This window comes from Silurus aristotelis, assembly GCF_946808225.1.
Source record: "Silurus aristotelis genome assembly, chromosome: 17".
Taxonomy (NCBI): domain Eukaryota; kingdom Metazoa; phylum Chordata; class Actinopteri; order Siluriformes; family Siluridae; genus Silurus; species Silurus aristotelis.
The window spans coordinates 15,705,282-15,733,014 of NC_139590.1; the positions used below are offsets into that span (position 1 = coordinate 15,705,282).

At 36.7% G+C, this 27,733-nt stretch overlaps 2 protein-coding genes across 4 annotated transcripts in view; one reads left to right on the plus strand and one right to left on the minus strand.

The window, feature by feature from the left end:
• LOC310739668 (protein HID1-like) overlaps positions 1–27,733 on the plus strand; it is a 484,702-nt gene that overhangs the window by 253,578 nt on the left and 203,391 nt on the right. The window lies entirely within an intron of this gene.
• prkcab (protein kinase C, alpha, b) overlaps positions 1–27,733 on the minus strand; it is a 169,829-nt gene that overhangs the window by 89,330 nt on the left and 52,766 nt on the right. For both annotated transcript variants that reach the window (XM_083565842.1, XM_083565843.1), the window contains exon 3: positions 18,064–18,146. In XM_083565842.1, the coding sequence (XP_083421968.1) occupies positions 18,064–18,146 (83 nt within the window). The remainder of the gene's footprint in view (positions 1–18,063; positions 18,147–27,733) is intronic.

Below are 27,733 nucleotides of genomic sequence, written 5' to 3' on the forward strand. Positions count from 1 at the left end.
CCCTGAAAGGGAAACCCTCCACACATATAGCAATTCAAGCTCATGCTTAAAACACATGACAATAAAAGTCAATTCAGTCACAAGCTCGTAAACCAAGAAGAAAGCAAGAAAGCAAGAAAGAATGACAGCTAAAGTAATACACTAGACTAAAATAAAGGCAAGAGATAAAGACACAATTAAAACGATTGTGTATGTGTGTGTGTAAGAGAGAGAGAGAGAGCGAGAGAGAGAGAGAGAGAGAGAGAGAGAGAGAGAGAGAGAGAGAGAGAGAGAGAGAGAGAGAGAGAGAGAGAGAGAGAAAGACAGAGTTATTTCTAGAAGGATGTAATCAGGCAGCAGCAGCTGATTTGTGTGAGCACTGGGGAAGCTCCACCAAGGATTTAAGATGTAATTACATCCTGCAATCATCAAGAATCCCAGACATCAATTCCTAAAACAGTCAAAAGGATCTGACTGAAAAAAAGTTCAAGAAGCAAAGTGCCACATATTTAAAGCAGCATGGGGATCTTTGGCCTGATCAAAATGTCAAATTGAAACAGACTAAAGTCTAAATCAGACTAGTGGAGAGTCTTACAGCAGAAAAAAATGCCAGATGTTATCAAGCCAGAAACTATATATGGGAAAAATGTGTATTGGGTGAAAAAAAACATTCGGCTACAAATAAAGCTAAAAATGCCAGAGCTTTCTATTCTGCAGTTAAGTGGATTTTTTTCCCATTAAAGTCTATAATCATTTTATATAATGTCACTATGGTTCCAGAAAAGTCCACTAGAATAAATGTTGTGAAAGAAAGTCTGTGTTTCAGCTCTGTTTCGCCTCAAAACCTGACACAACAAAACTGGGGTAATGATATACAGTATACTGCAAACCGCTATGGTACAAACCTACTGACCAGCGGATTTATATCGACATATCAAAGCTAGAAGAGAAGTGTTACAATATGCTGTCTTAAGAAAAAAAGAAAACAAGCCAGTGATAGTGAGAAGTAGACAAAACAACCTGCAAAGAGTGCATCAGCTTTAAATGTAATGGTGGAATCCTAAAATAATTTCCTGGTTCAGGCTTTCAGTAACACGTTTAAGTGTATTTGCAAGATATCTTCCTTGAAAAGAAGGTTTTGGGCTCATGATTTTCTTCTTCTTCTTTCGGCTTCTCCCATTAGGGTCACCACACCATGGCCTTCCTCTTTTCCTTCTCCCTGGTAACTCCATCCTTAGCATTCTTTTACCAATACACCCCATGTCCCTCCTCTGCACGTCAAAACTCAATCACGGCTTCCTTACCTTACCTAAACCATACAACATCGCAGTTTTCACCACAGTCCTATAAACTTTCCCTTTTACTCGTGCAAATACCCTTCTATCACAAATCACTCTCGCCACTCTTCTCCACCCACTCCACCCTGCCTGCACTCTTTTCTTCACTTCTTCCACCTTTCCAGGCTCTAAACACACAATACATAGTGTGACTGATCACATTTATTTCCCTGTAGTTACTGCAGGTCTGCACATCCCTCTTAAAAACCGGTATCAGCACACTCCTTCTCCATTCCTCACCTCCAATTTTGTTAAACAATCTGGTTAAAAACTCTGATGCCATCACACCTAAACAACTCCATGCTTCTACCAGTATGTCATCTGGCTTTTATCATGACTTTCCACTCTTCATTCTCTTAATAGCTGCTCTCACTTCCTCCTTACTGATCCTATCCACTTCCTGCTTCCCCATCTCCACCTCATCATTTTCCTCATTTATCAGCTACTCAAAATACTCCCTACACCTTCTCCTCACTAGTCAACACATTTCCATCTTCAACCTTTTATTGCTCTAACCTGTCTTTCCCAGCTCGGTCCCTCTGCCTGGCCAAAATTTTCTCCTTCCTTTGTGTCCAACTTCTTTCTTTCTTTCTTTCTTTCTTTCTTTCTTTCTTTCTTTCTTTCTTTCTTTCTTTCTTTCTTTCTTTCTATCTATCTATCTATCTATCTATCTATCTATCTATCTATCTATCTATCTATCTATCTATAACAAATCATAGTACTTTGGATAATTAAGTACATTTAAAGGAAAATACAATTGCACGCAAGTGAAAGTTTAAAGAAGGCACTTTTACTTTTACTGGAGTAATATTTCACAGAGTGTATGTCCACTTAACCTTAACCACACAGTTTGTGTAATTCATCCACCACTGGCTAAATAGCATGAATTTACTGTACATACATGTTAGAAATTGTTCAATAAATGCTTTAGTGCAGTGGTCCTTGATCTCTTTGAAATTTGCTTACTGTAATAGTTAAATAATTGACTTGGAAAGTTAGCTGTAATATTTTACTTTGCTAGTCATTGTACTGGACATCACATCCGTTGTTGCAGGATGTGATTTGTCAACAAGAATGATGTACTATTGATTATTGAGTGATGTTCAAGCAAACTTCTTTCCTATAATATTTCAGTCACTTATTTTTTTCTTATCGTTTCTGTATATGAAGTACACTAAGGCAATAGCAAAGAATTTTGACATAAAGAGCCTAAAGAAACTAGAAAATTAAAAAAAGACTCTCACTGACACCAAAAACAACTTCTATTAAAGTAAAATACACGTCAGTGAGCTTCACAGTATGAATGAGTATATGGATTATAAATTCATAATTCATTTTTAAATGAACAGATTGTCATAAATGGGAGTTAATGTGATAGAAACAATCCATATTAGAACAAACACATTAATACAAACCTGTGTTTCCCCCCCACAGCTGGCACTCATGTCTGGGCTGCTGTTAGAGTTCATTTATCAGGCAATCCGATTAGAGAATTCAACAGTGCTGAATTTGTGCGAAAAAATATGCTTTAATAAAAATATGAATTAAATGTTTATAAGATTGTGTGGTCAGGACGCATCAGATTCTCTGCAGCACTGCAGGATCTCGAGGAGCTGTCTGTGACATGAACCGGCTGTTCAGTAGCTAAACAAGGGTGGGATGAGTCATAGCGCAGTGTAATGAGGATTACTTGCGCCTCTTGAGCTCCAGAGAAGCAGAGGGAGTGACATGCTTATTTTGTCCCAGCAAACGTCTTTCACAGCAGGGGCAAAAAACTTCCTGAGAAAAGCTCGTGACGACGAGAACCGACACGACTGACGCATGACAAAGTGTTATGTCCATGCGGTGACAATCAGCCTGATCGAGTGATGATGTGTCACTGCTCAGTCATTCATAAAATATACTCATACTCATGATACAGTAGCATCAGTTCATAGAAAAGAAACAGTATTATCAAATGGTAATGCTGAAATGCTACAAGACATTAAGGATATTTTGCTACACTAAATAGACAAAAGTATTAGGACACCTGACTTTCCTAGCCATATGTGGTTCATATCTCTTACCACAAAGTTTGAGGCACAGAATTTAGAAGGATGTCTTTGTATATGGTCGCATTTAAATTTCCCTTTACTTGAACTAGAAGACCCAAACCTACTCCAGCATGACAATGTGCACAAAGGCAGCTCCATAAAGAAATGGTTTATATGGGTTGGAGTGAAAAATCTTGTGTGGCCTGCCCAATTGAACACCTTTGGAATCAATTAAAATGCTGAGTGCACCCCAGATCTCCTCACCGTACATCTTCCCAATAGAGTGGAGGTTGTTATAATAACAAATCTGAACTAGTGTGGAATTGACTGTTTAAAAAGCACATATGAATCTTATAGCCAGGTGTCCACAAACTTTTGCCCATAAAGCAACACTATGTTTTAAATTGGTGTATTTTTCTTGCTGCTGTTTCACACATAACATGGTGTTTTTGCCTCAGTAAATTGCCTTAATATACAGTATATAGATGCCTAATAAGTTGTTTTTTATCAATTTGTCTACCATTAAAAGCAATTTTGCCTTCTTCCATTAGTGGGGCACTTTTTAAATATTTTATATGTTAATTTGAATGAAGTCCAATTAAGTTTTTAACATAAAGAAAATAAATGATATCATGTATCATAATTAATACGAAAATTAGAAGGAATGGTAGAAACAGCACTTTTTTTTCTAATACTGAAACTGATTTCCAATGTTTGTCTTAAAAACTACACTACTAAGAGTTATTTTCGTTGCACTGACAGACACGCATAAACAATCATTTATATTGTAAATATAAGAAATACAAAAAATATATATATATATAATATAAAATTCATTTTTCTAATCAGCAATTCCAATTTGCCATTTTGCCTAATTTTCTGATATCTGGTGAAATATTTTCTGATCCACAACCTTTTTTTCCCTTTCATACTGATAGAATATTGAATTTCGGGTAAAAGCAGCATTAATATTCTATTAAGTGAGGGAGCATATTATATATGAGCTGCATGATATTATATGAGCTGCATATTTCTGCTGCTAACTGAATTTTTCAGCAGTAACAAGCCAGAAAAATGATAGAATCTCTAAACAAACAAACAAACAAACACACAAACACACAAAAACAATTAAGATACAGAAATGAACCAAAGAGGACTTCTTAATAGAATTTAGATGTACCATTTAGTGTACCAGAAAATGAATAAGCACTGGAGCTAAAAATGAAACAAGAAGTTTCAACATGTACAACGCAATGAAAGCAGATTTTGTGTGAGAAGGCATGAAGTTGACTTTTAATTACGCTGTCCTTTAAACGATCTGTGGGACCAGAAGCCTGCGTGTGCGACAAGGATGAGGATGGCTAGTGAACTGATGGACAAGCGTTTTGGAAGGAGCGAGGTGTCATATGGTGTGCAGGCCTGCTGGTTGGGCAGCCGGCCCATCGCTCCGTGCCTGCATCTGCTCCTATTATTTTGGTAACATGAGCATTTCCACTCCTCATGTTTTAGCTCCACACTGGAAGTCATTGAAATTATCTGCAAAACGTGACTGTGAAGATTTTCTTTGGCCTTGCTGGCTGTGATGTTCCCAACAGCAGGGAGAGAAAAGAAACAGGAGATTCAGAACTGAAATTAATTCTACAGTCGGTTCCTTTACTTTTATACTCCAATGAAAACAGAACTACAGAGGGGTCCCAAAAAGAGATCACTAATAAAAAAAAGATTTTAATTGAATTTTAACAATAAATTCTAAATGACTACTTCATATAAACATAGTGATTTCATAGTCACTTTAATAACAAGTTGCATTCGAGCTGTATGGAGTATCATCTAAACATGTGCTTCAACAGGAGAGATTAATAAAAATCCGATATTTTGTGCAACACAGATAACATGATCAATATCGCACAATTTGCTTACATTTAAATAGAGCCCTAAAAATATTTAACACGTTAAACATTTACTTTTTTTTTATATATTTCAAAATAAAAAAATGGTTTAATTCCAAATAAAGTTTGCATCAAGTGAGTGTTGGTTTCCGTTCCCAATCAGTCCTTACATCATACAGCTAATCACATGACTCTAGCACATGCCTTCATTATCACTCTCACATTTCCTGTGTTTCCCATGATTAGCATGGAGGGTGAGAGGCATCAACAAGGACATCTCGCACCCCAACCATACACTGCTCACTTCTAACCCATTCGAGAAGTGCTACCAGAGCCTTTACCGCCTTCTCAGCATCCTATGTAACAGCTTCTTCCACTTAGCAATTGGCATACTGAACTCCTCGCAAACCGCCCCCATCTTCTAACCCCTATGTCGCATTTTGCACTTGGATCAAATAACAACATTGCATGGTTGGCACATATTGCATATACACAGCCCTACTTTAACACACAACTAAACTTATACACCTTCAACTGTCTTGTGTATGCTGGTAATCACACTTTATGTATAGAATATTGTTATTCTTGGAGTCCATTCAATTCCAATGAATATGCACCACCTCCAGTTTATGTTCTAGCTTGTTTGCTGCACTATACTGTACTGCTTATATATATTTTTTTTACATTAACTAGTACTTGCTGTTATGCATTCATGGTTAGATACTAACCATAAATTAGTAACTTTTCCAGCTAGAGTATTTGTGGTTTTCCATCCAAACTGTAACCACAAATTCGAAAGCACATTTGTGTGTAGGATCCATTTGGATGTAAAAGCATTACATTTCCCTTCACTTTAACAAAGAGTTTCAGTATGGCAATGCCCCTGTGCACAAAGCCAGCTCCATGAAGGTATGCTTTACATGGATTGAAATGGAAGCTCTTAAGTGGCCCGCTATAAAGCTCTGACCTCAACCATATTGAACACATTTTGGATGAATTGGAATGCTGACTGCACCCCAGGCCTCCTCACCCTACATTAGTACCTGACTTAACTAACACTTGTGGCTGAATGAGCACAAATCTCCACAAGCGCACTTCAAAGTGGAACATCTTCCCCGTAGAGTTATGATGACAGCAAATGAGGACTAAATGTGGAATGGCATGTTCAAAAAGCACATATAAATCTTATTACACACACACACACACACACACACACACACACACACACACACACACACACACACACACACACACACACACACACACTCCAAGAGAGAAAAAAAACTAGGTCTTTTAATACATGATCATGGCAGGATGTTAATTGCTTAATTGAATCATGCAGTAACGCTTTCTTGGAGCATCTTGTTCTATTTTTCCACTTGTAGATAAGGAGTCTCTCTGTTAATCAGGCAAAACATAATTGCAGATGCTTTCTTTCCCTCTAAAACACTCACCCCACACACACACACACACACACACACACACACACACACACACACACACACACACACACACACACACACAGTAAAATAACAAAACTTTCATTCTTTCAATCAAGAACTTTGTGACAGCAGGTGTGCTTTGCAAATCTTGGCATAAATAAAAATCCAAAGGGAACATATAAAAAATCATTTCAAACACAAGTGGTGTCTAGAATATTGAACATAAGAAACAAACAAAGAATTAAATGTCAGTGGAGCTTGCTTTCTGTCTCTAAGTGTACATTGTATGAAATAAATCTGAGCTGATATTAAAATTACATATAAATATTTAAATAACAACTTGTGTAGTAGTATTGCATACATTTTATTACAATAAAAACAAGTACGATCAAATAATTGAAGGAGAATGAGTGAGAGCACAGCGATTGTGACAGCATGGCTCCCACAGAACAAATACTGTAGGTTCGCTGGCTGCACTGTGAAGAAAAAATCCTCTACAAATCTGGAACGCAGTGACATTTTTTTTCTGTAACACTAGCTGCTGTAGGGTTTTTCACTTGGAAAGGCTCATATTGGAGGGAGTCTGCATGTGTGTGTGTGTTTATGTATGTGTTAGATTGTGTGTTGCCTATGTGGAGCCTACGCCACCTACGCAGGAGCGCACGGTGGGAAGCGACTTTTCTGCCATCTCAGCTTTCACTCCTCCCGCACAAAGAACAACATCAGCAGACAAGGCTACATTGGTAAAGGACACCATTTTTTTTTTTTTTTACATACAGAATCATATGTGCTGTCAGCAAATTCTAATATTTATCCAAAAATGTATTTCTTGGCAACAGGAAACAAAAGTAAAATGCAGCTGTAATGATTCTTGAAAATCAAAGCTATTAATTAGCAGGTCAATCAAACACTATCTGTTTGTGTGACTTTTGTGAACAGTGACTGAAGTATGAATGATCAGGATATTTTAGATTAAACCCTCTACCTGTGCCAGGAGGTTGCCATTTTATCTACAGATGGACATTTAATATGATAATGACAAAGACATACATCAGAATCAACACAGAAATTGTTGGTAGGCGAAGCAAGGTCTTTGTAAAATAGCAAAAACTGCCAATTTCTCTTACAGGAATGCAATGCCAACTATATCAGCCAAACATTTTATTAGTTCCCGCTTTATTTGAAGGATTGGTTCATCCAACTTTGCAATAAGAATTCTGAGTAGGGTTTGGGTCCCTAAAAGCATAATAAAATATTTTAATTTAGGTGAAGAATAGCCAGGTTTTCAATTCATCCTGAAGTTGTTCTATAAGGTTGAGGTCAGAGCTGTACAGCAGGCTACTCAAAATATTCCACTCCAACCCATGTAAACCATATCTTCATAGAGCTCACATTGTGTACTTCTGGCACAAGTTTGGGTCTCCTAGTTCAAATGAAGGGAAAATGTAAATCTACCGCATCCAAACACATCCTATACACCTGTGTGCCTCCAACTCTGTGGTAACAGTTGGGTTGTTTTAGGTGATCATATTGATAGTAGGTGACAAGGTGATGCAGTGGGTAGTGCTGACACCTTACAGCTCCTGGCTCCTATGATCAAGCCTGACCTTCGCTTACTGTCTGTTTAGAATTTTGTGTCCTTATCCTGTGTTTGTGTGGGTTTCCTCCCACCTTCCAAAATCATACAGGTAGGTGGACTGGTGACTCTTAATTGTTTGAGCATGTTTTTGTATCTTGACAGTTTTGACTGTCACTGGTCACCATGAGAAAAACTGCTTTTTATCTTATCTTTTCAACGTTTGCATTAAATAGTTCAACAAGGTTAAACATGTCTAGGCTGTAAAGTTTAAGCTCAAGTTAAGTTTAAAATGCTTTTGAATTTCAGAAGGATGTAAGAAATATAGAATATGCACTCATATTCTTATTTGACAATGAGTTTTTAAACAAAAGCATTCGTTAGAGCCTTGAGGGTATTTTTGCGACAAACGGCAACTGGGTGCCAAAAGAACTATTAGCAGACTGTACCACCACCAAGTTCTGATCTGTACACATTGTCCTTTCACATATTTAATTGAATGTGCTCATTGTCCAAAAAAATAGAGATTATACACTATAAGGACAAAAGTTTTGGGACACTTGATTTTTTCAGCCATATGTGTTTCTTCCCAAATGTTCTTCCCTCATATGTATTTCTTTTGCAAACTGTTACCACAAAGTTACTACACAATTGTATAGAATGTCTAAGGATATGGTAGCATTCTATATTCCCTTCACTGACCCAAACTTGTTCCAGTATGACAAGGGCCTGTTCACAAAGCCAGCTCTATCTATCTATCTATCTATCTATCTATCTATCTATCTATCTATCTATCTATCTATCTATCTATCTATCTATCTATCTATCTATCTATATATATATATATATATATATATATATATATATATATATATATATATATCTATATATCTATATATATATATATATATATATAATAAAGATATAGTTTACATAAATGAAAATGTAAGATTTTGGGTGGCATGCTATAGATCTCTGAACTCAACCCTACTAAACACTTTTGAGATGCATTGGAATGCTGACTACACTGCACCTTATGCACCTTAGCACGAATGTCCACAAGGACACTCCAAAATCTAGTAGAATGTCTTCCCAGAAGAGTGAAGAGCATTATAACCAGATTGAATAATTATTATTAATTTGAAACATCAACGCTTTCATGTCACCAGAATTACACATGCTCATAACAGTAACAATAAATGCTAAATATTTCTTTGATATACTGTCGTCAATATGGCCACTTTCTATGGGTTTGCCTGATCTATCCTTGGTGAGTTTATTCTGTCTTGTACTGTACTCTCAGTGCATGAGAGTACATCTGTGCTGGTGTAAGTCTATTAGGACCCTTCACTCTCCCAACTTTTACATCCTCTGTGGAATAGAAATGGTGGCAACAGATGGTAAGCCTTCAACCAGACAGGCAACTTGTAGAAGAAACATATTGCAAAAAAAAAGTTTTACAAAACAGACTAATACTTGCCTACTTATAAGATATGCAAGAGTTCATTTTTTCTCTTTGATAGACTGTATCAGGAAACCTACATGCAAAAAGTTTTAGATATTCCCTGTCAGGTGCTAAGAAGACCAATAGCCATCATGCTCAGGAACCCTTTTACAATGCTGCTTCAATGAACTTGTGATAGTCCTGGTTGCATGGCAACAGTGACTGACTGCTTTCTACCATTAGTACTTTTTACAGTCTAACTGCAACCACAACATATTTTATTCTAGAAACCAATTCCTGGCTTGCATATGCCTTAGTAATTATCCAGCCTATCCAAAATTATTTAAATCAATAAAAAGATTCACAGTACTGAGTAGATATTGGATACATATTAATTAGAATTAGACACTAATAAACACGTGGTCATTATTTTCATTTGATTTGTAATATGTTGTTTGGGAACAGGATTCCTGTCAAACAGATAGTCTGTACTCGCTTTAATCACACAGCTCTCGGAGTCTGTATATACCTTAAATGAAGTTTAAAAGGACATTTTATTAATGCTTTTGAATTTTAGAAGGATGTAAGAAATATAGAAAATGCTGGCAGGACAATGAGTTAGTAAAAATCTCCTTTTTTTTTAAAACAAAAGCATGCGTTAGGGCCTCGAGGGAGTTTTTGCTTCAAAACCTCCCGATACATTGAAACTATCATTGATGCCTTTAACAAAAACAGCTCAAATCCTTTTTTCCAGAAGAAGATTAAAAACAAAACAGCTGTGAATGCTGCATTTCTGTGTCCTCTCCAATGCTTTTGTCATATTATACTATGCTAATAGGAAGAGATGATTTAATTATTCATAGCACTGTGGTAGATAAAATAACCACCACAATAAAACCAAGTTAAATAAATAAAATAAAACAGGTCAATAAAAGATAATTTATCCTGTAGCCTGGATATGTGCTGCAGAGGTGCTGAGGTTGTCTTTCATTTCCAGCTGTGCTTATTACAAGAGAATTCCTTTTAAAAGTAAGCAAGCATTGCCAAACAGCTGCACCTCTCAGATCTTCTTAGTCATGTTGATTGCTCTGGAAAGCTACTATGCTGACTCAAAAGTGGTATGAAATTCTAATTAGACTGCCTAAGTGCAAAAGCATGGCCCTTCGACTACAGCATCTCTGCCATTTAAGCTGCTGTCCAACAGTTCCAAAAGAAGTCATCAGGAAGTACTGCAATTTGTTACATTAATAATGTCCATGCATGATCAATAATTTGTCTTTATTGCCATGCCAATTACTATGATTTCTGATATAAATTTAAATGCTATCTATATACGTAGTGATTATATAAACCCCGGATAATCACCAGGAGTGGTGTATAACACCTGGATGCCACCTTGTTCATGGTATTTTCACACCTAGATCCCCAGATCCTGGCCATCCTGAACATGACAAGCAACTCTGGCAGTTATCCAGAGTTCACAGAAACACTTTTACATAGGTAACTATATGCTGCTCTAACAATTGGATGGCTGGTGTAGGTCCACGATGTAGGCTACATACAAGTACAAGGCACAGCAGGAAATGCCATGCAGGCTCAATCTGCTTGACGTCTGCAAGATCCCTGCTGATTATCGCTCTCTGGGGTGGTATCCCCCCCCCCCCCCCCCCCCCCCACCTGGTCTCCTTCTGTTAGGAAAGTTCTGCCCTTCTGTCAGGAAAGTCCCATTATCGGTTTGAGCATCCAACAGAGGGTGATACTGCACATGGCGGCCAGGCAAGTGTAATAACATTCACCACACATTGGGGTGATGGGGTTGCTATCATTCTCAGTGAATGCTGATCAACTTTGTCTTAAGCAACACATTGTGAAAGAGAGGGATGAATTGTGGGTGCACGGAAGAGCCAGTCATTAAATAACAGAGAGAATACTGATACCAATAGTTATAAAAATACAGAAGAGACACACAGCAGTATACATCTTGGGGCTAGGGAAAAGCCAAAGAGATTTTCTTTGTATTGTAATGCAATTGCAATTGGAAATAAGTTCTCTTAAATAAACAATTTGTACAAAATGGAGTATGTTCAGGGACTAGTTCATTACTGGTAGATCTAAAAATTTGGTCTTCATGTAAGAAAACAAAACTATAAGATAATCCTTTTTGAACAAAAATTTGCTGGATTCTTAGACAGAAGGCCTGAAGACAAACATATTAAAAAATTGTAGCTTGTAGCTTAGCTTCCTGCAAGTTTTTCACTTATCTGGTGCAGTTGCCATCAAAGCAGGTTCTGCAGAGGAGATTGCACCAACCATACCTGTGATGCATATAAATCAAGCTGGCAGTGTTACACCATTCTGGCCTAGATGTCTCCTCACTGGGAGTGAAATGTCAATCAACGTCTGTACAAAAGGCATCAACATTGCCAAATTGATTTACTGCTATTAAACCCTGTTCATATTACATTTAAGAGGTATATACTGTAAAAGGTGTATCTGATCAAAGCAATCAAACATCAAACATTTTCAGCTAAATCTTTTTTCCAACAAAAAGTTTTCCCTGTTCATTTATAGTTCATTTTTTTCATACTGATGTTTTAATTCTGCCATATTTCACTTGAATATATTCCTTGAAATGTAACCAAAAATATGTTAGGGTGTTGGTGCAGCAGTGTATGAGTCACCACAATCCACAATAGTAAAAGCGTAGCAAACTGTTGTGGAAATGGTTCTGTTTATACAGGAAGCACTGCAAATGCAAGCAAAGTATAGCAGTATAGGTGCTTCACTGTAAATTTCATTCACTCATAAAATGATTCATCTTAGGCAAATGATCTCATAGAAAAAACTAGCAATTAACATAAAAAGTCAGAATTATTAAGAACACAATCTTATTTGAGAACAATAACAATCACTGACTTGGTTTGCGAAACTTCCTGTAGTTCTGAACTGCAATAACGTTTAAAAATTTAGCATTTATTAAAATGAATAAGAATACATTCCAATTAATTACAGTATCAACCTAATTTTAAAATAGGCACAAACAAAGAAGAGTTAGGTGTGTTAAAAAGAAACAAGTGTAAATGTGTGTGTGTGTGTGTGTGTGTGTGTGTGTGTGTGTGTGTGTGTGTGTGTGTGTGTGTGTGTGTGTGTGTGTGTGTGTGTGTAAGCGTGTGTTCATGCTGAGCTTTTAAAATATTTCAAAGAAATGCTGATTTTAGCTTTCAAAGTAAAACAATAATAAACAATACCTTTGCATGCCTTACTTGGAGTTCACTGTGAGCAGGAAAGGAATGCATCCTAAACCCTTGAAATGTGATTGTGTGCATCATCTAATGCAGTGGTCCGGAACCTTTTTTGCGCCACAGACCAGATTAATGTTGGACAATACTTTCACGGACCGGCCTTTAAGGTGTGGCGGATAAATACAACAAATTTAAATGATACGATTGGCATAAAAACAAAAAAAAATAACAAACGTGAATCCACAGTGTTGATTTTTTATTTTTTTTTATTTTGCTTGCATGGGGGTTTCAATTTAGTGGTCTAGTGAATGTAAATGCCTTAAGAAGAGTTTGTCCTCATACAGTGCAGCTTGTTTGTGGCTGATTCCACTGCAGGTGTGTTAATGATGTACAGTGAGAAAGAAGAGTCTGTCTTTGTACGTGTGCAATTTGCAAGTTAATCAGTCCATGGACTTGGTTGCTGACGTAATTGGACCAGCATCATAATTTGTGGAGGTCTGGCTCAGGTCAACCCAGTAACCAAATCTCACTTATCAGCAGAAGCCACAGCACACGTACATATAAGGCTGCTCTGGACTACATTTCGCAGAACATATATCCAATACCACGTTTACAATCACCAAGCATCTGATAGAGCACACTTCTGCTCAAATATACACACTTACACACAGACTCACAAACAAATTAACATGTTGCAAAGTATACGCTCAAGCCTGTTTGCATTGTTGTTTTTTTTGGTTTGACCTAAATTCATTTCTGGATTTAAGTATTTTGCCTCCTACTAGTTTAGTCTGTTTGCACTACACCTGACCATTGTTTGTTTTTGACCTGGAACACCTTCCCAAAAGATTGGAACTTATTATAACAGCAAATGGGGACTAAAGGTGGAATATGATATTCAAAAAAGCACCATGCCAATCTTAAGCAATTTGTCTATATAATGTAGCTAGTAGCTTTCAAACAGAAACAAGAAAAATACATCAACCCAATAAACCATTTGTAGAAATTTTAATTACCGTTTCTTTTTTAATTACACCTCAAATATGGCCCTTCAAGGTCTCACAAAAATGCATGTGCATCCTGAACTCTTCAATATAATCAAATAAAAAAAAAAATTGATTGCAATAAAACTAAATATATATATGACACCGTTACAAGTACATTTCAAGCTTGTAATAGTCTTGTCCTGCTGTCTATGTTACATTGTTTGCATTAATTTCTAGTAAGCAGCAAAATGATATATTAATAATATAAAATGATATATTAATAATGATAAGTTTAAAATGATCAATAATGTTCAAAAATAGGTTTAATGTTAATTAGTTTTACTGTAATAGCACCTCGTGGCAAAGATTCGAGAATTATAATTGTTGCTCTCCACAAAGATGGCAGAGACTATAAGAGGATACTCTAAAACTGAGTTACAGTACAATGGCCAGGGTCATACAGAGGTTTACCCAAGACGGGTTCCACTCGCAAGGGTCGATCAAAGGCCTCGCAAGGGTCGATCAAAGAATTTAGGGCCTTGTGCTGTTCTTATAAATACCTTACTGATAAGTGAAACAGCACCGTACATGCAAACACAGGAGACACTGCATCAGCCTTGACTTAATCAATGCACTGAGGTGTCTGAGAGATGGAGAGAATGGATTGAAAATTGCTAGCAAGTTGGCAGGTCATTCGTTCTTGTCTCACACATAAAACCCAAAGCGGCATGTGAAAAAATCCATTAAAAAAAAAATAAAAAAAACTATCAACAGTTCGTGAATGCCTCAGTGGTATTGTGGCCATAGAACATTTACCACTTCATTAAGACTCACATAGTACAATGAGGATAATTCTACAGCAGAGTTTTTAGTTGCCACTTATTATGGCATGTGGGAATAAACTTTTACAAAGTCTGGCTGTGAGGGCTAGAATGTCATAATAAAAAACAAATAAAACAGAATCGAAAATACAAAGTTTTTATGATTTGTTGGGTGAATTGTGGACATAAAAATATGCAATCTATTTATTAATAATTCAGGTCACTTTTCACCAAATGAGCTCTTTCTTGAGTAATTATCCTGATTACTTATTTTATTTGTAAGTAACTCGTGTTAGTGAATTCTGTGCTTTTTCCAACTAAAAAGAGTGAGGACACAGTAAAAAAAATAGAATATATTAAAAATCCCTCCAAATTTTAAATTCATTACTTTTTGAGGGTATAATAGTAAAATAATGTGTATAATTTGGAATATAGTCTAAATTTGGTGAAATTACGAAATAGATGAGGGAGGAAGTCGTGTGGATGTGTGGCCACAGTAAAATACCTATGCAGGCTCCAAGGCTGTTTATAAATGTACATAACAAAAAAAAAAAGATTTGTATTTTAATGCAACAAAGTTACATTTTAATTAGGTGCCTATTCTATTTTTGCATGGCATAGCTGATAAGGTAAATAGGTGAAAATGAAAAGAGTGGAATACTGGATAAAAAAAACCTGAGAGATTCAGAGAGAAGTAGAAAGGACGTGAGGGAATGCAATCTAGTGCAGAGTCATGTGGTTTGGGTCTGGAGGTGTGAAGAGTGTTAAGGTCATGACACTGTGACATTGCACTGAATCAAAACTGAGCCACAAAAAACATATGGTGGGATATAGAATGAGTAATCTATTTCCACTCACTGGGACAAGGTACTGTAACAATAATGCACACAAAAAAATGGTGGAAAACGCAGATGAATTCCATGTGTATAGCTTTTACATGGGTTTTTTTATTTTCTAGCAACCAATTCCAAGTATTAAAGTAATTCTTATCGAGTCACACACCAGAAATTTTTGATTCAACCCTTTTGTTGTATTGAGATTGATTTGATGTGGCTAACTGCACAATAAGTGGACAAGCAAGCAAAACCGAGGAAGTCCATCATAATCCATTGTAGCCTGATAACCGGATTACCTGACATCCAACAAGGAAAAGTGCATTGGAGTGCTTTATTCACACGTTATGTCATTAGCATGATAATGCACAGTAAACAGATTTTCCCTTAAATTGTTTTCTCTTTGATAAAACTTGAATTTACTTCATACATAGCTCCTGTTTTCGTGTAAAAATCTTTACAAGTTTACATTAGAATTTCATTGATTTCACCCCAAATTCACTAACAAAATATAATTACATTGTGACATGTATATGAGCAAAGATATACAAATAGGCTGCTCAAATTCAGAGACAACGTACAAGTATGCCCGTGCTCTAAATATTCATGCTTTTCTGAGCCAAAACACTGGAACATGTTTAAATCGTAATTCTGGAAAATCAACATCCAAGTCAAATTCACATGCAATGAAAACTAATTAAAACAGACTTGCATTAAACCTAAGTGAGATGGAACTGTATTAGTCGAGGAATCTAGTGCAAAAATGCACACAATCGTTTTATTATATACAGTGTGACTTGCAGTATTAAGGCAGACAATAGTCCTCGTCTATGTATGATACAATTTATTTTGTTTTGTTTCAAAATGTTCAATTTTAACTTGGTATTTGTTACTATGAATCACTGCGATACAACTCTTTCTGTAATGTGTATCTATTTGTTTTGTTTAATAGTAAAGACCAGTAAACATTATGGGCTGTAACATCGCACAGTTTTCAAGACTCATCCCTGTGTCTCAAGCATGAAAACATATTGTTCATATGGTCTAACCAACCCAGGAGTCTTAAAGAATCAGTAAGGGTTAGTATACTGTATTTTGTTAATAATTTAACAATTTAAAGTTAATTATTTAGCAAAACAGTGCAAGTTAAAGTAATGTACCATGTTAACTATATAGTATATACTGTATGTATGTGGCAACGGGTAAGCAGAAAAGGGACAGTTTAAAATTGGAAGTTGAAGCATATGTTGCTATGCTTCCCTGCTGCGTCACTACCGGAAACACTACCGTCATCATAAATCAAACCATCGTAACTCAGGGACCATCTTTATTTAACAATCACAGGTGAGAGAAATGTAGAATTTATTTTTCTCTAACATCTATAGGTATACAATGTAATGTACTATACATAGTATCACTGCTTTTTATGTAAGACACAAGATAAGATACATGATATTTTATAAAAGTTTGTGGACACCTGACCATACAATTCATATGCACTTTTTGAACATCGCATTCTCCATTTACTTTCTGTAATTATTACATCCTGTATTAATTAACCTTCATTATTCAGAAAAGATGCTTCACAATTATTGTGTGTGTGTGTGTGTGGTTGTAGAGATTGCGCTCATTTATCCGCAAGGGTGTTAGTAAAGTCAGGTACTGATTTTGGGCTAGAAAGCCAAAAATTTCCAATTCATCCCAAATCAGTTCAGTTGGGGGACGAGCTCTAAAGCAGGCACACTCAATATCTTCTACTTCATAAATCTTCATTGAGCTAGAATTGTGCACAAGGGCATTGGAACAGTTTGGGGTCTCCTAGTTCAAGTGAAGGGAGAATCAAATGCTACCACATCAAAACACATCCTACACAATTGTGTGCCTCTAACTATGTGGTAACAGTTTAGAGAAAAAAAACACATATGTCAGGTGTCTAAATACCGTTGTCCATATAGTGAATATCAATGTATTAGTCATCAATAATCTGAATCAACTGATTGCTTCCTCAACTTTGGGGTGGGATTTCATTCATGCTTCATTCTTCTGATGTGAAGCCTGACCTTTTTTGCTGATATCTTTTCAAGCTAGAGATCATGAAGTGCCATAAAGCAGTTAAATGCTGTTAGAAACTATTTCCGAAAGCCCTTTTCTGTACAGTATTACTACTGTATGCTTCCAACCCAGAGACAAGGACAAATATGGTTTCTTTGACCGACTCAATAATCCTCCTGAAGTGTTTATTAAACTAAAAGACATTGAGCCAAATGCCATGAGTCATTCATTTGTGTTACCTGAGCAAGCAACCCTACGCCAGTCAGGGCTGAATCAGAAGGACACTTACCTAGTGAAGATTCTTAATGTTAAACGTTATACACACTAATACACACAATCTAATTGTCTTCCACTTTAAGCTTTTACTTCATTGATGCATTAAATATATAACCGTAGACATTTTCAAAAAAATCTCTGACTTTTACTTACATCTGTGTCTGGCCCCTTGTCAGCCCCTGGACAGGAAAACGAGACGAACTCATGGCACCTTTTGTGCACCACAAAACAGCACACTGCAAAGAAAAGAAAAGAGTAACATAAGAGTTTTGAAGCATATTGAACTCCAGTCAAACGTTTGATAACATGCAGTTCTGTCTGTAATATCAGGTGGAGATTCATCCCTCTGTTCATTATATACATCTCTGCATGGTACAAACCTGTTGTCTTTCATCTCACCTTCATAAATAGGTCTGAACACATCCAGATGCTTCAGTGGATGGAAAAAGTATAGATATATTAGATTCATGGTTCTGCACGGTTCTGCAGAAGTGTAGCTAATGACAGCTCCAGAGATAGTTCTGTCATATCATATTGTGTCTGCTACTATTGCAAGATGCTTTCATGCCCCCCACACACATATACACTCTATATATGTGTTGTACGTACATATATGTGTGTACATTCACTTTTCTAGCAATTACTATAGAAACCTTTACCACTCCCAGTACTCTGTTTAATTACAGGAGATCTACATATATCATTACATTGATGTATTGTCAAGGTAATTAAGGAGACAAATAGTAATCTTATGTAAAAGCTTTCAGAAAATAATCACCTCAGGTTTCACCAGAAATGATTCACCATTTAGACGGAGAAGATTTTTAACACAGCAAATTAACTATAAATACTGTGTACCTAAAATCTATAAAAAAAAATTAATACATTGCATGCGTAATAATATGTAAGGCTCCAGTCAGGTCAGTTGGGACCACCCACTGTTGGCAAAAAGAAAACAGTATTTCTTTAAGCAAAAGCAATAGTAGCAGCTTGTGAGTGTGGGGAACAACTTTGCTTGTACATACAACATATTTTTTTTCTTGCCAGCCAAAGCCTGTACTGCACGCACAGAAGAAATCCTGCTCGAGTTCCCCCCTGTGCACGAGTGTACATCTATTATCCTTGTGGTTACAGTTTACCGTGAGTAATCTTCAACAAGGCACAGTCTATGCTATCTGTGTCATCCTAAAACCTTGACTTTTTACAACTTTTTTAATGAGTAGAAATGATCTGGATCAAGCGAGCCTGTGTGATACACAGACTCGCTTGAGGCATATCGTGAAGAACAACTGCGATATTTCATATCATTTTAATATATCACGCGGCTCTACCACTCATATAGCTCCACTGTAATAAAGTGAACTACTCACATATCAAAAAGAATGTAGGTAATTGAAGTATAAATTATGTGTTTTACTGATATTAATAATAAACCTATATTATTAGGTATTTATATATGTTTCATATGAAACTAATATTGAACTCTGAGTGCAAAGCATGAACTCACCAATTATATTCCCATAGTTAATGTAGGCATTCTCTACCTCTTTGTTTCCATCACATCCACATAAACATGCTACTTGTACATAGTCGAGACAGAACTAATTGATTTAATTGAACCAGGGCTAAATAAAAGTGTATACATGTCTATGAGAGAGCATGCCTACCAGGGTGTGTTAAAATATTATAGCTTGACCTTTTCATTTACTTTTCTGCATATTGAGTCACATTTAATGGGACTGACCAATCATTACTCCCAATCAATACCAGCATGTCTGGTCAAATCCTCTGTCTATTATACATGAACTTGTAAGCCGCTACAGAGAGCACCCAGGGGGCATTGTTTTGGATATGAATGCACAAGAAACATTAAAAGATGATTTGGAAAGAGAATTCTCAAGTCTGAGTGACTGCACAAGAGCCTATAAATTCATGAATTTTTATGCTGGATGTCACTTTCCTAGTCCTCTTTTTTTTTATGCATTTATTGTAGAATCATCCTGATACAGATGTTCAACTATGTAGTCTATACTACTATATAGTCTATACTATATACAGTAACCCCCCGCTTTACCACGGTTCGAATCTCGCACCCCAGGTTTATCAAGGAATTGCATTTGCCACATAACTAATTTATTTCACTGATTTTCCCGGTCTCTTGCGAAAAGCACAATAGACCAGAAAACTTATGGGGAATTGTTTTTATAGAGTTTTATGTTAAAATAATGAAATGTATTAATAAAAATATAATTATTAATTATAAAATGAAGTAAAATGTTAATACAGTAAAGTACTGTATACATGAAATAGCATTTTTGGGGTAGCGTCCGTTTATCGTGTTTTTTTCGTTTATCATGTGCGGTTTTGGAACGTAACCACAGCTATAAAGGGTGGATTACTGTAATGTATTAAAATGTACACTGAACAACTAGGTACATCTATTAAAGATAAAAAATCTTTATACATATTTTTTATTATTTACAAAATTAAAATATTCCTTTTTTACATTCAAAGAACCTCAATCTTATCCAAGTGAATTGAAATGACTATGGGACAAACAATTTTACAGTAATAACAAACCACAACTGGGTTTCGTCTCCAAACAAAACACTATTTATTTCCCATCTCATTAACTTATAAGAAATTACCAAAAAGATAAAATTGTAAAATGTCAGCTGCACTTACAAAAATTTTAACTTTAATATTCTTTTGAACCATAATTTTGATGAAGTCCATACAAAAGATGTACATTTTCTCAAATCTACTGTACCATCTATATATAAATTAGGTATATGAAAAGAGTGAAGGTTGTGAAGGATATCTTATCTTCAGCGGATATTCCTAAACAAATATAGAAGGAAGCAGTGAGCATGTCAAACATGACCACACATAATTGATTATTCTAGAGTTTTTAGATAATAAAAGCTGGTAAACCGTGAAAAATAGATGAACATTCCTCTGAGATAACAGTGCCTGATAAATATAACACAGGATCTGGAATGGCACACATTTCCATTTGTTCTTCTGGTGTTATTTAATCCAAAACAAGAATACAAATAGAAGGGAAAATTTATCCAAACTCACCAAAAACAAATGCAAGATAACTGCAGGTGATGGTCAAGATCACATTAGTATATCAGGGACTAGGTGAGCATATTCTGCAATTATAAAGTGGGTGATTTTAAAATTGGAAAAACAGGTAAGAAAATAGCCTGGTTATTATAAGAAGAGGATTTTTGGCTTAGCAGATCAGGAAATGTGTGGTGTAAATAATTACTATTATTTAATACATTTCCATTATCCACTTTTGTTACATTTAACATACCATAGATAATGGAGCAATACACAGCAATAAATATCCAGAAGTGGTTTGATGAAAACCAAATCAAATAATTTAAATGTCCAGTTATGTCCAATTGCTGTCATAAGTGAGTATTTGAATGATTCCTTGTAGAGGAATCCAAAGAGATTTTAGACTTTAAGTTTTTGCATGATTGTAGACCCCTTTGACTGGCTCAAAGTAGTCTGTAAGCTACCCTGAACCAGTGGAGTGGAGTAAGACGAGGAGGGTTGCAATGTGTCCTCATTTAGGTTACTGCATCATCTGCAGTCATATATTTAGCAATACAAGATGATAGTTTGGTCAGTGATGACTTGCAGGAGACAAACCATAAGTTAGTGAAGAGTGTTTCACAATATTTGGGCATGTTTTCTAAGCCCAAGGAGGACTTTGACAAGCTGGAGAATAAAAAATTTGAGGAATGGAGAAGATGAAGATTCATCCACACCTACTGAATTCAAACATCTTTTTAGGTAGAATTTAGGTGCCAATATGTGAAACACTGGTATGAAAAGCCATATTACAATGCTACATAGACCATCCCCCTTATGCTATGCCCCTTATTCTGCCAATTTGGAGAATTACTCTTGTGGAATGTTCTGGAGTGCTAATACATGGTTGGGAAAGGTTGAGTGGAATTCTCTACAACATAAAACCAATGCTGAAAAATTGCAGAACATAAACTTAGGCAATCAGAGTTTGAAAAAGTGTGTGTGTGTGTGTGTGTGTGTGTGTGTGTGTGTGTGTGTGTGTGTGTGTGTATGTGTGTGTGTGAGAGAAAGAGAGAGAGAGAGAGAGAGAGAGAGAGAGAGAGAGAGAGAGAGAGAAAGGGAGTGAAGATATACTGCTTAATCCTTTTTAACTCTCCTGTCACCAACTCAAACAGCGAATAAACCTGTCAGTGCTTAGACACAACGATCCACCCTGATCCTCCTTCTCTCTCTTACTCCCTTTCTCTCTCCTTTCCTATTTTTCTCTCTCTCTTTCTCTTTCTCTTGCTATCTCTGTCTCTCTCTCTATCCCCATTTGCCATTTGCCTCAAACTCAAAATGCGAAATGATTTACAGGTATTACTGTAAGACAGTGAACCTCTTGGGCTCTTGTGATTGGAATACTTGATAAGTTGGTGAAGTGAAAATGGTAACAAATCATTTAAATAAATCAGGTATTTTCCAGGTACCTGTGCCCTAATATATGCATAGTAGACATAATGCATAATAATTATCTGCATTCCAATTATCAATATTGTTCAATATTGTTTTTCAACATTGTGGAGAGCCAAACCTTATCAATCATGACAACGGCAACTGAGCCCAAGGCAAGCTTCCTGTGGAAGGGGAAAAATCTTGGGTGGCTTGCTATAGAGCTCTGACCTCAAACCTACAGAACACATTTGAGATTAATTGGAACACTGACTGCACTTTTAGCCCCCTTATACTACAACAGTACCCAGTCATGGACAATCAGGGCCAGCAAGGCCTCCTCTGTGGTTTATATTCTATAATCAGAATCACTGACTTACGTTTTAGAATATTTATGTCTGTGAATATGTATTAAATTATTCCTAATAGTCTATTCTGTTTATTTCATAGCCTTTCTCACAAATGTGCTACTGCACCATCAAGTATAAGTTAAGAGTTTCTATCCTATCAGGGCTCTTGGTAGATTAAAATCTATGTTGCTTGAAACTGTTGCTTTAACCAATCAGACTGTGATCTGGCCACTCTTAGGTCCCCTAGAAGGTGTCCAGTTACGTCAAGATTTCCACTACCTTTGATTGGATGGTCAGAGAGCAACCTGCAATTGTCAGAAACTGCACAGGCTAAAATAGATTTTGTGGATTTATAAGCTGTTTTTTTTTTCCATTCCACAATGGCTACCAGAGGAGAAGAAATTGATTAAGTCACAGATACAAGGACATTTACAAGATGGTATTTTCAAGAAAAGCCGAACAGATTTAGAAAAGGTTGGGCCAAACATTTTCATACAGTTGAACTATTTGTACTTTTGTGTTTTCTTTCCTGTAGAATTTGCACAAAAACACACAATTTGCCTTAGTTTTTAAGGGAAACCATAATTCACAGGAACATATTTTATGAGGTTAATATTGATGCTTGTGATAGAGATGATGTATGCGGGTGGCGCAGATGTGGCTACAGTGAAAGGAGACAAGTGTGTCAATTGGGTTTCTTGCTTTAGTAATGGAATTCATTCTCACTGCATGAGATACCTGTCTGTGATGCAGATGATTATATAACCATGATGCAGATGATTATATATGATTTATATAGCTGTTTTGTCATAATGATGGTATTAAGAGGTGGATTGATTCAGGTAGTACACCACTGAAGGTGCCTGCCACTGTCAGTACGTGACTTTCCTAATGCCCTTGTCATTGAATGAGCACAAATCTCCAAAACCCCACTTCAATATCTAGTGAAATATGTTCCCACCAGACTAGAGGTTAATATAACAGCTAAATATGAAGTGGGGGACTAAATGTGAAATGAGATGTTCAAAAAAGGACATTCAAAATCTTATGGTCAGGTGTCCATAAATGTTTCCAAATAGTGTACTTAGGTCAGATTTTCTCAGGAAGCATTTTAAGGTTTTCATACAGGGATTATAAGATAGCACAAAAGTATACTATAGTTATAGAATAATACAATTAAGTACCATCCTTAAAACCCATTTTATTAGAAGGTTTTGTGAATTTGAACTTTTAATACACTATAACACTGTGAGTGGCCTTACTCGCTAATATATTCTGTTAATTAATTACAATGATAGCTGAAATTCCAACGAGCTTGCCAAACTTCTGCCAATTAATATAAGTAGAAAAATATATTTAATAACACCAAACTCCAGAAATGTAACATTAATACTGCATACACAGTAAAGTCATCTGTTTATGTTGCTAATGAGGCTTCAAGTCCTTGCTCCTCCTTATACTTACAGCTAGGCTGCACATCTGTATCACAATTGTGGATTTGCCTCTGATGACTGTCTGATGTTTGTCTGGGTTTCCATCAAGGTGTTGGATTTGGAAGCAGTTTTTCAAACAGCAACTGTGGTGATACTTTTGCTCACAGTCACATATACACAAACACATGAGCCACACATATCCGTTTTGTGTCATTTATACTCGAGTGGCCTTTTCAGCTACTTAATTGAATGATGAAGACCAAGGCAGCCAGCCTTCCTCCGCTAATGACATGTTTACCACCATGAAGCATTCGCATTAATGATGGATTTAGTGCTCAGTGACTATAATGTGCTGGCTCCAATAACACTTGGCAGGTCAGGGAGTGCCAGGGCTGTTAGGATTAATTACAGCGGGCTTTGTTTCCGATGCTGAAGCACAACTCACAGAAGACAGTCGATAAAGTGCGGCTTATAGAGCCCTAAGCAAGAGTCTAACAAGTATTTACACCTCGGTGTTTCCCTCTTATACGCGCAAAACAACAATAAGCAATGGCTATTCTAGCATGACTGGAAACCTTTAGTCTTGAAGAACTGCCTCGGTGCACAAAAACAGTGTGCTCCACACAGACGCATGCAAGTGACCAACAAGCCAAGAGTGGTCGATGCAAAATGCATTAGGGCATATTAATAAAATTATTTGAGAGATGAGAGAAACACACAGAGAAAGAAACAATGGCAGAATGAGAAAGAGATATCTTCTGTCAGTAGAGACAGTCTTGAGAATAACATGTCTGACGCACAAGCAGTAAAGCTTGGGTTACTGCCTTCTCTACCAGACACAATGCCAAACACACACACACACACACACACACACACACACACACACACACACACACACACACACACACACACCCACATGCAGATGTACCGTACATATGAGTACATGTGCACACACCACTGGTAGTATAACAGTGCTCTGTGGTGATTGATGATCCTGCCTTTTGTTTTTAACTGACAGGAAGAGAAAACAATAAGTCCTTCTGTGTCAAATTCTCGTCAAACTTTCATGGGACACTCGGACCATCCCGCTGTAGCTCACGACAAGAAGAGAGCAAAATTGAACCAGGGTGTATCTTACTGGCTGTGCTGTCACATTATACCTCTTTCTACTCCTGCTGCCATGGAGATAGACTGGCATGTTACAGGCCCAAAGCAAGTGCACCTCTGCAATTAGAGCTGGACCTATAGATAGCCTGCCTCTAAACTGATAAACAATTCAGTGTGAGAAGACAGGCTTTGCTTTGACCTTGTTACAGAATGTTCCACAGGCCAAAAAGTAAGAGTAGATGCAAGGAGGACAAGTTAGTCAGAATGGACAGTCGGTCACTTACACATACACAACAGACACAATGGTGTAGAACACGTGTTTATGGTGTTAAAAAGTATACAACAAGGATAGATGGCCTGTCCAACATTAACAGACTTGGGAATTTCAAGGACACAAAGGAGTTTTTAAGTGTGAAACACTGACACGGGTAAGATTCATTTCCCCTTGCTCACTATAAATCTACACTTTAAGTTAAATAGTTTGAGATTTTGGGGAGGGGTTTGGAGGGTTGCATTATTTCCCAAGACTGGTCACTCCAGATCAACGTTTTCTGAAAAAACAGAACGTGATCTTGTATATAGAGGTATTTCCAAGATCAAGGAAACCGCTGTTTTTTTAAATCAGACTTTCATTCCTTGCAAATTTCCACCCACTAGCATAAAACATGGCTCTGAAACACTAACCGAAGCGCCATGGATATGAACAATGACCCAGTGCTGTGGTGAGAAGCAACACTCTATATTACATTTCTTTTAACTTTTACAAACTAACATTTGGAGGTTAAAACAAGATGACATTTTGCTTGTTATGCCCACTGAAATATTTGTTTAATGTAAATCAAACTCAGCAGCACATATACACCACCATCATACGTTCAATATTTGTCAAATAGTCTCAGCAACATTCATTTTATATGACAATACATAGCTAAGCACTGCCTAAAAAAGTGTCCACTGACATATGCTGCGAATGACCAACCAGAAACGTCTTTTGTAGCTGTCATACCAAGCATATTTTGTTTACAAGATTGCTTTTTCAAACAATATAAAACATTAAAATGAACACTTTTTCACAGACTATATCTGGAATAGATCAATTTCATGGTCAAAGGTTTTCTATCTTTAGCACAACAGAGATGGATGGATATTGCGTTATTTTTACCTCTGTCAGTCTGAGCAACACTCCTGACTTTTAAGTAATCTTTGATGTCTCTGAGGTGATGTATGCAGAAGGTGGATAGCGCTTTTCTCAAAGTGTTCAGCTGTGCTGTCGAGAGAACATAATTAGCACTCCGAAAGCATGCACATGCTAGCTCTCAGCCTTAGTAAAACAGCTCAGCTGCTGTGTCAAGAGGGTGAGCTAGTTAATAGGTAAGATTTGACCACGCTGGAGAAAAATGGGGTCAAATTCCAAAAGTTGCAATGTACTTTGCTGAGTGGCCATTTTAGTTTTTACTGAGTACTTTTACTTGAGTCATCTTTTTAAGTACCAATGTTTTTCCTTTCAGCAAGTTTTTTTTTAATAGGCTACTCAGCTCTGCAAGAAACAATGATCAGTGCAAAGGTTGTGTGAGATTCAGCATGTGTGTCTCGGTGTGTGTGTGTGTGTGTGTGTGTGTGTGTGTGTGTGTGTGTGTGTGTGTGTGTGTGTGTGTGTGTTTGTGTGTGTAGGATGGCGTTTTTACTCATGTGCAGGTCTTTAAATCTTTCCTTTAGAAGCATGTGTCGGCCCTCTGTCCCTTAACACATTAGGCAAAATAAACACCTGGCTTGCCCCCCCCCCCCCCCCCCTCTCTCTCTCTCTCTCTCTCTCTCTCTCTCTCTCTCTCTCTAAACATGGGTTTGCATCCCCCCAGGTCAGCATCATAATGTCACCAAGAAATTTGTCACTTTCTCTTTCTTTAGCTCTCAGTGACCTTAATAGTGAACAGCACTGAGGTTAGCTGGACACACAGCATTTTAGTAGTCAGACAGCAACAACCTTTTTAGTAGAGAGGGTGTAACAAAGTCTCAGTTCTCATATTTTACACTGCCAAATTCAAGTGTTAGTTTTGAAAAATCCACTGACTCCTTGTGGTCGTAACAACAATCAGTTTTTTTTTACATTTCCATGTTTAGTCTTATTAAAATTGCACTTAAAGTCACTATTTGGTAACTGAGCTTTAAAAGTTAATTAAGCATGCACTAGAAATGCACTAGCCTCCTTTTACATGTTTATTTTAACACTTCATATGTCACTGTAGTAATCTTTTGTTTTGCCATTTTTAAATTGCCTCTTGCTTTTATGTTTCATTGTAGTACATTTGACAGCAAAGAAAAATGAGCTCAAAGGCAACTGTTTATTTTGAAAGTAGTGGTCTAGACAATATTGGCAGAAAAAATCCATCTTGGATGATTGTACTCGGACCCCAATTTGCATAATTGAACGGAGCGGCCCAAAAAATCCACTTA